This window comes from Homalodisca vitripennis, chromosome 3, assembly GCF_021130785.1.
Source record: "Homalodisca vitripennis isolate AUS2020 chromosome 3, UT_GWSS_2.1, whole genome shotgun sequence".
Classification (NCBI taxonomy): domain Eukaryota; kingdom Metazoa; phylum Arthropoda; class Insecta; order Hemiptera; family Cicadellidae; genus Homalodisca; species Homalodisca vitripennis.
Window position 1 is genome coordinate 39,155,654 of NC_060209.1, and position 13,822 is coordinate 39,169,475.

The window sequence follows — 13,822 nt, forward strand, 5'->3', positions numbered from 1 at the left end:
TCCTGTCATATTCTACAGGCATGTCCTACACAAGACAAAAAACTGTCACATCTAGGAGGTTCTCTCCATGCAAGCATGCAAGTAACTTGGGAGAAGTTGAACTAATAAAAGTTATCAGAGTTAGGAGACCAGTGAAGTCCAAGGATGAAGACATGGAGTTATTGAGATTCTTTCAGAAACACTGGAGTCTTAGGTTGGTCCAGGGGTAGAACTTGGAGAAGCTGGTTACAGTTGGACGACCATTTCCGAAGTTCGAAGCCACCATGATTGAGCAAACCGTTGAGTTGTAGCTGGAAGTCTAGGGCATCATCCACAGTGTTTTCAGCAGTGATTACATCATCTACATAGGTCTGAGATCGCAGTAATTCTGCTGCTTTAGAGAAATCTTCACCTTCGTCATCCGCAAGTTGAGAGAGAGTCTACATAGCAGTATAGACAACTATTTACACTGTGACACGTTTATCATGCGGTAAATTTTCCTGATGTCACAACAAAATACAATTTTGTGAGTCCTGCATTGGAGTAGGATGTCATATTACTCATTGTACTCATATTACTATTATTTTTACACTCTCTTTTGATTAAATTAGAATGTTTTAAAAAGTCTATGAACAAACTCCTTCATTGAAAATTAATCTTTTCATAATTCTGAAAACCAATAATAAACAATTATTGGAATTTACTCTTACAAGAAATATGGGTTAGGATTCTTCGACTCCTCGTTTTGATTTATTCTACTGAATACAATCTATAAAGATCTAATGATCATAGTTGTTGGGTCAGACCTGGTCCATTTGAGATGACCCTGGGCCAGGACGAGGGCTGCAGTCAGGGCATTGACTTGTGGTGAGGGGTTGTTGCTCTTGCTTGCCATCGAGCGCACTTCCTCGTCTAACAGTGCTGCCAGTGACGACAGGCTCACCTCTCCACTATGTGACACACCCAGGTCTGCCAACAGTCCGCTAGCATTCACAACTCCTCCTGCATCCCACAGATCCGCAAGTACGTCACTGCTCACATACCTGGTAATTGTTAACATCAGTCAATATGTATGATAAGCTAGTGATGTTTTTTACTAAATATTTGTTTAAAACCCATTATTAATAAGGATGATTTCAAAGGATAGCAAAATTTCATTAAAAATATTACAACTTTAAAACTGGGATTAAAAACATTTAATTTTTAAGAGTAAAGTGCCTCTGTTAATTATATTTATATTTCTTGTCCACATAAATTGACTAGATTTACCCAGAGGAGGTGATGTCTAGGCTGGTAAGATGCTGCTGCTGGAAGGATGGAGAGTTGTGAGGGTGGGAAGAAACAGGTGGATTGTGAGAGCCGCGGAATAGTTGCAGGAACTCCTCAAAACTGATCCTGCCCTCAGCATCCACCTCAAGCTTGGCAAACACTTGTTTAACCACCTGCAACCGTAACAAGTAATAAAAATCAACACAGGATTTTAATTTTAGTAAAGATTGGAATAGGAACCAAAAAAACCTAACCTGGGTGTTTTTGGTTTGGGATTGGATTGGTTTTGGATTTTTTAGGGAAGATTGAATTTGGATTGGTTGGTTTTTTTGTTTTGGTTGGATTTTTTTATTGGATTTAGGTCACAGCATTCAAAGGGTTAATATCAGCAGCATTAAGTTAAAGGTCACAACTAAGGATAGATGTGATTTTATTGATAAAAATAAAAAAGAAACACAAGTGAGCCAATTTTACAGTCTTGATGCACTGTCAAGTTTATAAAAAAAGTTCAGAAAACTCCAAAAAATTGGACATTACAATGTCTTTTCTAAACGGTATGATTGAACCATAGCAAATAATACACATCAAAAATCCAATGGTTAAAGTTTAATACAAAACATTTGATGTAGGAGCTAGTCAAACGCTTATTCGAAGTCTAGGTAGATAGCATCAACCTGACCTAATCTCTTATCCACACGATCAACCATTGCTAATAATGAGGACAATGTAAAAGTATAGTTTAAACATGTCAATTTGTATTGTAAAACTACTATTATCTTCAATGAGTATGTTCAAATTACAATAAAATGAACAGCATATATCCACATCAAATAAGCCATTAATCAATTTTGAAATGTTTGGTGGAAAGTAAGAAACAAAAAACATAAAACGTAACTACAGCTGCTGTTCTCAATATTTATGGGTATTGATAGACTACTTAACCTGACTTTAAAAATATACTGATGCAGTGGTTAAAATTTTTAACAATAACAGGTCAAGTAGTAATTTTCAACATTGAAAACTAGTTTTCAAGCACTCATACAAATAAATAGATAGATCTGGGTGTTTAGAAACAAAAGTTACCCATTTTTTGGTGAATCAGGACTGTTATCGCCATATGTGTAGATTTGTTTCAAGCAAGTATTTTTTTAATTACTTTTTTAAAGGCATATAATGTCGGAGGCTCCCTTCAATGAAATGCCCTTAGCATGGGCAAAGCCCTTAGCTTTGTCAGTGAATATTTTGAGTTACCCCATACCTCTTAATTTTGGGAAAGAAGCAAAATAATGCTTAAAAATGAAATTGAAGAAGCCTAAGCACTAATTACAATTTTTTAAATTAAAAAGTTAATATGAGAGGAAAAACGAGAAAACACAATAACATTATTAATGAATATTTTATTTTACCTCATCTGCCATCTTTTCCATACCAACAGCCCTACACACCATAGCTAGCTCTGTTGGATCTAGGAACCCGTCGGTGCCTACCCCCAGGCGTCGCCACGCCGACCGCAGTTCCGCTTCACCCTGTCCCCGTGGCGACTCCATTTCTGCATCACAACATCTCAACTCTAGATGACACACTTTACTGTTGTTTCTATAATTACTGTACAACTGGTTTCTACACAGATTGGTAGGCACACAGATTCTTAACATCTTAACTCACTAGTTTTAGTCTAATTACAATGTAGGCTTTGGCAAGTTGTTTCTGATTTTTATATTCTGTAGAATGTGAAAATGGCATATAAGCTATGACTGTGTGATTGATTTTCACAGTCAGAACTCACTTTTTAACATTGTGAATTAGTATTAGCAGGGACAACAATATTCTACTGATCAGGTGTCATTGGGTGAAAAACAAAGGAAAAATTGAATAATACTTTATGTATTATTTAAAAGGAAAAAATATCAATTAAGAATTATTTTTCTTAATAAATTATGTTTATGCCAAATTAGAACACTGTAATTGTTGTACATATTTTTTAAGTAAAACACAACTACACTACATTCATCATTGAGACTACAGAACACTTGTTTATACGTTTCTTTATATTGAATTAGAAGTCAGTTCAAAAGGTTTAGCTAATTTTGAATTAGTCTATATGAAACATGTTAGTTTAAAACTTACCTTCTTTGTCAATTATAACTGAGTGGATGGATGTAGGTGTAATGACGGTGTCTCTGTCTATTTTGCAGTCATCTATTAAAATATGGCTTGGCTTATTCTGAAACAATAGATGCACGGTAATCTATCAGTTCACGGTAATCATTTATAATACACCGTAACTAAAGTCTGTTAAACAATCATTTAACAAATTACATTTTACAATATTTATCATATGTAATACATTTTTTAATTAAATAGTGATTGCTTCCACAAATAGTTTTATATAAGTGAATTTATTATGAATATGTATTTTGATAACACTAACACTAATATATTATCATGTGTAATTAATACCCTTTATAGCCTAAGTTAGTGTGCTACTGAAACTTCACTAAGCAAACTACTTTAATTTAATACCTTAGTTTTAATATTTTCATTCTGGTTGAGTGGAAGGAAGATATCACAGTCTTCACCATTATCAACATCGTAATCCTCAACATCATCATCGTCTTCGGCCTGATCTGTACTCTCCGGTCTTGACCTTCGGCCATATTTTTTTTGGCCAAATACAAACTTTGGTGACACTTCTCTCTCTGCAAACAACAATCACATAAAAAAACGGAAAAAACTAGATGCAGTCATGCTGTTAAATTTTATTCATTCATTCAACTTGAGGCAAGGTACTTATTAATGTCTATTTTAGATGTTTATATCACATCCAAAATCTTAACTTAACTCACTGAACTTATTCCTTGGGAAAACAACAGATTATTTTGACAACAAACATGCACACTCACTCACTCACTCAGAATACATAGTTAAGCAAATTATATCATATCTGGTCCTATAAGAGTTAACAATCTCGTTATGAGACAATATTTTTTTTATATACGCTTGTGCATTGAGAGTCTCGCTACAAGATGATACGTCCTCATGCGAAAAGTGCTGGAGTTTCGAAACAAGACAATTTCTATTTCATTTATAATACATCTATAACATCCAATACAGGTTGACATCATACCAAATGCAAAAAGATGAACTGAACACACCTTTTAAATTCTTTTTCTACAATGTAGTGCCATGTAGATGACGTACACAAAGAAAATAACAACTTTTTCTCAATAGGTTGGCGGTAGGTCATTGTAAACTTAAAATACACAATTATGTAAATTGCTTAAAAAGCTAAGTTTATGTTTAGAGTTTCACACTAGTAATTAATTAATTTTTTGTTATATTTATTTCACCTCAAACATTTTTTTTTTCCCCCGTGGAAATGTTGCTGTCTGAAGTAATTCTTAAATTTTACAAACTAAATATAAATTGAAATTTTACATGTTTTCTGATGCACAATCCATTTACCTTTAAAACAAATCAAAAGAGATTTTTTGAAGAAACGTAAATTTAAGTAGAATGTTTTTTTTAATACCCTGTGTTTTAAAAAAAACCTATAACGCTTAACTATTTTTTACTAATTTTTCGGGTCTAATATAAGTTTATTACAGATGTTTTTAGATTGTTTTTAAATGCTCTTTATTATTGATGTGTTAAAATTTTAAGATACATTTTTTTGTAGTAGTAAGTTATTTCACCTCAAAATATTTTTTTTTTTTTGTTACCATGGAAACGTCATTGTGTACAATTATTTATAAATTTAATAAATTTAAAAAAATATCTAGATTTTACATATTGTGTGATTTACAATTGACTCACCTTACAAGCAAATCAAAAATCAGCTTTTTAAAATCAAAAATAAATTTCAAGTACATTTTTTCTAAAACCTTGTTTCCTTCCAAAAAACGCTGTCACTTTTCGCAGCAACTAAAAAAAATCCAGCACTTTTGTACATGTATTTTTTTTAACTATGGCACTAAAATGGTTAATATAGAATGATTCATCCACTTGATTAATTGAAAAAATCCCTTAGTTAATAGCTGACATAATTTTATCCAGTATATGAAAAATTTCATAATCTAACACAACCCATATTCTTCAATATACTTAGGACAACCATTAACACTAAAAGACCTTTAATAGTGACATGGTTGGTACTTGGTTGAGATTTTTTGACATATACTCGTATCATTTTTCTGTTTTGATATTTTAACTGTGACTTTGGCATGTTTATCACTACATATTAATCACTTTTTTTTAACATTCACATGTTTTCATCAAATAATTCAAGCATTGTTTGGAAAAGGATAAATTCCAATAATTGAAATGTAATCTTCCATCTTTGTAACATTAACGATGGCAAATGTCTGAAAACATGTTATCCAATTTATTCACTAATTACTTGTTCTACTATTATGTAATATAGTAAATTGTTTATTTTTGTTTTACACAAAGAAGTGATATGTGTATTACATGTCCTTTAACTTCTGTATCAGATTTAAAATTGTTATATTTAAGCCCATGTCACGCTTAAAACATTTCATCTCAAAACATACAAATTGAAACAAAGGCAACAAGCGACCGTGTTACAAAACTGACCAGGCGAAGGATCTCTGTTGCGCCGGGTCGCGCCGAGCAGGGCCAGCAGAGCATCTCGGAACTGGTCAAAGGTGAAGGCTGGCAGCAAACAGTCCATGAGCTGTCGTCTGCCATCTTCCAAATGCAGCTGGTCACATAGCTGAGTGAGTCCCTTACAGTCTAGTCGACCTGTTCCCTCCACGTCACAACTCTCAAACACTGCCAACAGCTGCTGCTCATAGGGGTCTGTCATCCTGGCCACTGTAGATGTTACAAGTCAATTATAGTTCTTAACTTACTTACACCTGTTAAATGTTGACATTATTTGATGTCATGCTCAAGAGTTATTTAATGTCAAATTTACCAGAAGCTTCCTCACATTATCTCCATTTTTTATTAACCAATAGTATCCAACAAGAAAATTAAATATCTTAGATTTTACCTTTTTACAGCAATTATTTTTTGAGTTATCTAAATTAAAGACATGAAGCAACAATTTAATTACTTCCTATATGTTTTCTCAAAGGATGTTATTTCACTTCCTAAATTAGGCCACACACTTAAGATTGGTGATATTCTGTTCAGCTTTTAAAAAACTGTTTAAATACCATTAGAAAAGATTCAAACAAATTCAAATCTACTCGGTCTAACGTTTATCTTAAGAGTCCCACAAGGGTCAAGCTTAGGACCAATCCTATTCTTAATATATATATATATATATATATATATATATATATATATATATATATACACAACAATCTCCCTGAGGACCTGGTCTTCAATTTCACACAATTTACAAGTGATAAAAGAGTTCTCTTAATCAGTTAAAAACCATTTACTGAACATAAAAAGCCAACAGAAAAAGTTTAAAAGCAAATTTTTTACTGTTAACAGTATGGTTTGAAACAAATGCACTGTTAATGAATGCATCTAAAACAAACATTACACAGTTTCTAGCTAAACACCTAATAATCTAAACATCCAGACACTACTAATGCTCTCTTACGCTCTCTTATAGTAATAAATTTCTATGAATATTAGTCCAACATACAATAAATTTACAAACACAGGCAAATCAATACTTGTCAAAAAGGTTTTATTAGTTTAGAATTGCAATAAGGATTTTAACTAATAAAATTTAAACTCACAATTTACTGTTTATTTTTCTGCATCCGACCTGTTTTACAGGATGGGATGTTAATATGAAGGCTATCGTCCAATTAAATCTCATTACATTTTAAAGCTCAGAAAAATGTAATGAGAGTAATGATGAGGAAAACTAATTCTATTGTGTATTTAGTTTTTATTAGAGAATTTTTATTTCGAAATCGCTAAGATTTGAAATGGCGTTACAACAATCAATACAAAATACAGTCATGAATACAAAAATTAAATTAGTCATTCCAGTGTTTCCCAGTTGAAATCATTGATGCGTAGAATAGTCTGTCCAAGAGCCAGTTCAGCAGTCTATGTTTCAGCTCCTTCGGGTCATTACTCTTGATGTTTTTGGCAGTCGATTTGGAAGGGAGCTTTAAGAAAATTAATTTTTAAATCTGTAGCTTCTGTCCTATCTATTGAGTTAATCAGATTGACTTTAGAATATACTTTACATAACTTAACTCTTTTTGAAGAAAGTCTAGGGGATTATTTATATAAAACAAACATATAAGTTTTTATATCAATTAATTACTTACAATTCTGTGGGAAACTTCAACATATTTTAAATTAAAAATCATTATTATCATTTTGAAGAATATCTTGATTTAAAAAAAAAATAATAAATAAACTAGTTATTCTAGGTTTGTGTAATAGATATCTTTCATCCTTATTTCTAAGGCCTTTAATTTGACGTACAATATGCAAGTATTAAAATATTATGTTGTTTCCACAATGAAATACGATTTGTTGAAAACTTTGTTTAAGGCTCTCTTTGACTTTTTCTTAATATATAATAACCTGTTAACTAAATATTCAGTTTCATCACGGGACAATATTGGGATCCTATTAAACCCTAAAAGTAGCACACAAACCTACAAAAGTGGCATAGTGTCTTAGGGTGCCCGTTAATGTACTGTCTACAGCTTATTTTAACTAGAACCAACAACCCACGTGTAACATACAGTACTATACACCTCACAAAAGAAATGTTTCACTCATTTTTCTTTACTTTAAACATAATTTTAATGCTTTTAAAAGTAAGTGAGTTTTTTTTATATTGACCCCTAAATTTCATTTTATACCTCACCAGGAGTATATAATATAAAAATCCAAATTATATATTAGACTCCAAATTTTATGTTTTCTTCCATAAAGTTATAGTTTATATAACAAATATTATATATACATATATTTATGAAGATTTGTGCGACTTAACAGACAAATACAAACATCAATGCAAGTTGACTTTGTTTTGTAAACAAACTGATGTAATACAGTGTGTGCATTCTAGTGGAGAACAGTGTTATTAACACAATAGATGTCAAATTAAGTAACGTTGTTACACATTAAAATTTGTGATTGCTATAAACAATGATTCCATAAAATTATGTGACCGCATTCTTTGGGAGTCTTAGGGTTCCGTAACATTATGGGATCCGCAATAAAAGTACTAAAAATCTGATATTTGAAAAGTTTGGTTTTTCCATTTTGCAGCCTAATATATTTTATCAAATATTATTAACTACTTCAGATGTTACTCCTACAGAAAAATTATAGTATACCTACATAAAAATGTAATATTAAAACTATTCTTTTAATAAGTGAATTAAAACTTTTAATTGTAACTTTTTAAGTTGTAACTATTTAAAAAATCTGTAAAATCTTCAATACACATTTCAATTATTACTGTTATTAGGGCTATTTTTACCATAAAAGAAGCAAGCACCCACTTTTCTAAAGTTTTAGTTACTATTTTCCAATAATAAATGTGGAGCTTCAGTTAAAGTATTTTAAAGTCTTTATTATGAATGAAAGCCAACTGTAGTAACCTAGTTGAGTAAATGTTAGCAAAGCTGCGACCTTTGCACTCGAGGGTCTACAACATTTTCATTTCTGTCTGTTTGTCCACATGATATCTTAAATCTGATAAAATCTTTGAAAAATGTAACTAAATTTGTATTGCTTCAAGAATATTACATAATTTGTTATGTTTATACAATTTTTATATTAGTTTTAATGTTAATAAAGTTGCATTATAGGCTACATAAGGCAATGGCGTTTGTGGTTAGATAATAACCCTCTGCAACTATTAGTGCTGTTGTTATAATCTTATCTTATCTTACTTACTTAAAACATGTAAAAGTGTGTCATTTACTGTAGACAATCTTTTCTTTAAAATACTTATGTGTTGTTTTACCCACCTAAGTTGAACATTTATAACATAAAAAGGTACTTTGGGATTATACCGACCACACCAGTATGAAGAACAATATAGAATTATTGTGTATAAATTCTATATAAATTTATAGAAACAAACATGATAGAACGAAAAAAACAACTGTTTAATTACATAATTACAAGCATTTCCAGGTATTGTGATCGGTATTGTTGTCGCTGTTATCTTATCTTTCACGATAATCCCGATTAGGGCAGGGCGCGGCATCACATGATTTGCACGGTACATAATTGCCTTTCCATTACAATTCAATTTATATTTCTGATCAGCCCCTCTAGAATTTGATATTTTACTGATAGGTACTATCTCGAGGGATGTTTTTCTTTTGTCGACATCAGGTGCGACCAAAGGTGCTGCCCCGCGCTGATGGCCAGAAGCACTCGCATTTTGGGTGGCTGAGTGTGATCAAGAATAAAAACAAGTTTTTAGTGTTTTTTCAATAAAGGGTTTAGTTTTAGTTTGGTAATGTTTGTTTTTATTGAATTTTTGTGTTTGGAGAAATGTAGAGGTAAAACACGGAAGTACAACAAAGCGACGCACCATCTGAATGGGCGGCGAGACTCTGCAATCACGTTATCTACTAGACCGCTCGACTTTGACCTCTGTCTGAGGGTGGGGAGGGGTTTGCGATAAGACAATTCCTGTTTTATATTGACGAAATATTGTTCTACGCTAATCTAGTAATCAGTAGAAGCAAAATGTCAAATAACGATTCATGTCTGGGTGTGGTCGGTATAATCCCAAAGTACCCATAAAAATTTGATTTTATTTCAATCTTGATCAATGAAAAAAGTTAAGTTTATTTTCTCATTTTATTATAAACTGCATTATATCCAGGAGCATTATATTGGCATTCATATTACATTCAAACAAAATTATAACGTACACTAAAATGTTTTACCAAACAACATTTGTGTTTTCATGGTAAAAGTAAGTTTTGTAATTGTTTTACTAATAAAAACATAAATCTGTAAGTTGTTACCATTATTTTACCAATTTTACACAACTCTTTCTCAATTAAATATATTACAATGTAATACAGAGGTTTGTCAAGTAACAATCGTTTTATATTAATTATGGAGCTTTAATTTCACAAAATAAAAAATAACTACTTTTCATAAATTTCATTACATGGCCATCGTTTTCCTATTAACCACAAAAAAATTAGATCAGAATCACTATTATAATAGTATAATAATAACTAACAGACAGAATTTGGATCTACTTAAGTCAATAACATTACCCAAGATCTGACCAGCCTAGTCAGCCTACCTACGACCCCATCCTCTTCCTGAGCAGCGAGAGCAACCTGCTCGAATAATATTCAAATACAAAATGGCTAATGGCGAAGACAAAATATGCAAAGAGCAACACAAGAAAGTGTGTTTTATTAAATTTACGATGCACCAAATTTGACCAATAACGAAATAACAACAAAATAAAATAATAACCAGATGTGCAAATACGATCGAAAGCACAAAAGAAAAACTACAATCAAACTGCACTATATATGTAGAACCTGTTGCCAAAATACTCACACCTCTAAATGTTCTACTTTGTTGGCCTGTGATGGTGGTGATTATTGATTCCCCTCGGTCCTCTAGATTGTTGGACTATTTGAAATAGGCCTATAAACTAAAATTTCACAACATATTATCCGTTATAGTGCAATTATGGATGGCGCCCGTCTAAAAATTCTTTTTGGAATCAAAGCATACTAGGCTATTTTAAGTGGTTTAGATAAAAGTGGTTTGAAATCGTTCTAGCTAGCTGACTTGGCTAAAGTAAAGTGTAATCGAAATCAATGATTCAATTGGCATGGTGGCTGCTTATCATACTGCAACCAAATCAGATGAACTACTTTGAAGGCCTACATATTGTTAGACAAGTTATTTGCATTTTAGTTTGAAGGGGTGGTTGTAAGGGTGTATTCAAAGGCTGAATCTATATTATTAAATCTAGGCCTAACAAAATGTCTAGTCTTGATCTAGGGATAGATTAGACCTAATATTCTTCTTGGCTTAATGTGTTTAGCCTAGACCATAAAAATCATATAACCAAATCTACCATTAAAATACCACTTAATAATGCCAAGACCATGAAATTCAGATAACCAAAACTACCATTAAAATTATAATTTAATAAATAATTGTCATAAATACAGTATAGCTAATATGTACTAAGTTTGACAGCATAAGTAGGCTAATAAGAAATTCTACAAAATAATTTTCTGTTTATAGGTCAACAAAAATATATGTACTCACGTGTTAATCTTAAGTCGACATAATTTACTCTAAACAATATACCTAATCAATAAATTGGAAATTAAACTAATTATACCAGATGTTAATAAAAATAACGTTTTCTTTGCAGTGGATAGGTAATGGACGGCCGAACAAGAATCAGCTGGTTTGATGTGTATTCTTTGCACTGACGCACCAACAGATAAAAAATATCAGTGAGTGATTGCCCATAGCAATACCAAAAGCTGTACAGTAGTTGTACGCGCACTGTGTTTTGTTCATAGTGTTAATAATATTTCAATGCTATATGCCATTGAGTAGATATATTAGGTTAACATACAGAGTAGGGGTTTCCATAATATCTCCCCAAATTTATTTAAGTGCCGGCCTTATTGAAAAGATCTTGGTATCTTTAAAAATACAAAGAATACTATTTATAATCAAGAATGGATGAATATGGAGAGTTATAAACAACCATATGTTATATGTTTTACGTGCGAATATTTTCCTTGCTGTAAAACCTATTTAACTATTTTCAATTGTATTAACTTGTTTGATTTGTTGTTGAGAATAATAAATGGTTTATTTTGTTTACTTTTCTTACATGGTTTATTTTTATAATATGAGATTGTTTCAGAAGAGTTTTAAAGGCCTTCCCTTCAACTAAATCGAAGCAATTTTAATTTAAATATTGTGTTCTTTTGAAGTGATACTTCAATCGGTGCGGTATGTATAGTATTTTTGGTAGGCTAGTGGAATACATTTAATAATATTTTTAATTAACTTATGTTGCAAACTGATACTACAATCAATTAGTAAATATGTACATGTGGGACAACCTAGCAAAGTGTATACATTTCTCACCGTGCAGTTCTACTATCCATAACCACTCTAGAGCCGAATTAAAAGGGCTATTGTCGCCGCGAAATGCAGTGAACATAATATCCGCTAGCGGACAGTCGCGCTCATATTATCGGTATTTTAACCTCAAATTGAGGGCAATTAGCTGTATTTCTTCTCCTGAGACAAGTGTCGTTGAACCGGCCTGTTGCTACATATTCCACTATCTATTCTTTAATGGGCAGTATAATAACCCCTCTCTCTTCTCCCCTTATGATGGACATGTTTCTTGTAATTTATCTAGCTAAAAGTGCGTACCATTACGTGAAGTCCATGCATGGAAACTGACTCTTCACAGAAGTGAATTACTTCCCATGAAATGGCAGTCCATGAATCAATCCATAAACATCTTCTTCGGTTTCCCCATTTGGTTTCTACTTACTGGTTAGAGATAAAATCCATGCCACTCAAGGCAGCTTGACCTCCACCATATTTAACTGAAAATTTAATAATACATACACTAATTAATTAGTTATGTTTTAACATCTTGTAAAGAATAAAATGTTTTTACATATTTCGCTGTATATCCCTAAAACAAAAAAGTCTCCTAAAATGTAACATATATAATTTATTGAAACAATAATTGGCTTATTTTTGTAATAGTGAATCAAATCAATATTATCTAACTAATGTGTTTAGGACGAATAATTTTACAGATTATTCTTTCGGTCTTGCTTTGGCGTCGATGGTATTTACTTATTCATTGCAACAGTATTTATCTTGAAGAGGTAGTGCATTAATTAATTGTCCTTGCCATTATGTTTTAACTGTAATGTTTTCCATTAAATGAAACTTATCATCTCTGTTTAGTTTTGCTAAGTTGCACGACAATTTCAAAAGAAATGGGAATTTGCCTCCTGATAATCTACGTTATAAAATAAATCATATCCCCGTCCTTTTATTATGGTTAATGACTTCAATGGACGCCATCGTTCATGAGGTTCCAATCATTATAGTCAGAGGTCAGCCCATTGGTCTATACTTTCCGGTAAATCAGGGAACAACTATACGCGCATTTCCATACCCCTTCATTCCCTCCCTTCTCCAATTTATTAGGCACCCAAGGTAGAAGGTAAAAACAGATGATTGGAGCGGGTTCCAATATAATATAACTTTTCAAACCACTAAAATTAGAACTACTGAAATAGGCAGCAAATACGTATGTTTACATCCGCACTTATATCATCGGCCGATCTTCCAGAGTTATCAGGAAACGAAAAACGATGACGATGACAGCTGACTTAGTGGTCTGATGAGTGTTATAATGCTCTAAATAATCTTAGAAAGTGTTTCAAAATATTTCATATGTTCTGTAAATTTTACTCCGCGCTTTATAACAGGTATTAAACAAGGTGGCGTCCTAACGGTTTTTGACAATCGCCAGTATGTTTGCAACGCACTACGGGGGCTTCAATAACGTCGTCATATGGTTAGGAATTCAAAAAACTTTAAACCCTCCCAG

General features: G+C 32.1%; 1 protein-coding gene across 1 annotated transcript in view; it reads right to left on the reverse strand.

Moving 5' to 3' along the window:
* Positions 1-11,618, reverse strand: part of LOC124356824 (blastoderm-specific protein 25D) — a 58,564-nt gene extending 46,946 nt beyond the window's left edge. The window contains exons 1-7 of the mRNA XM_046808058.1: positions 11,482-11,618; positions 5,845-6,084; positions 3,772-3,947; positions 3,376-3,472; positions 2,655-2,797; positions 1,249-1,421; positions 786-1,022 (exon numbers count right to left, since the gene is read on the reverse strand). Of these exons, the coding sequence (XP_046664014.1) occupies positions 786-1,022; positions 1,249-1,421; positions 2,655-2,797; positions 3,376-3,472; positions 3,772-3,947; positions 5,845-6,076 (1,058 nt within the window). The 5' untranslated portion in view covers positions 6,077-6,084; positions 11,482-11,618. The remainder of the gene's footprint in view (positions 1-785; positions 1,023-1,248; positions 1,422-2,654; positions 2,798-3,375; positions 3,473-3,771; positions 3,948-5,844; positions 6,085-11,481) is intronic.
* Positions 11,619-13,822: the final 2,204 nt, after the last annotated feature.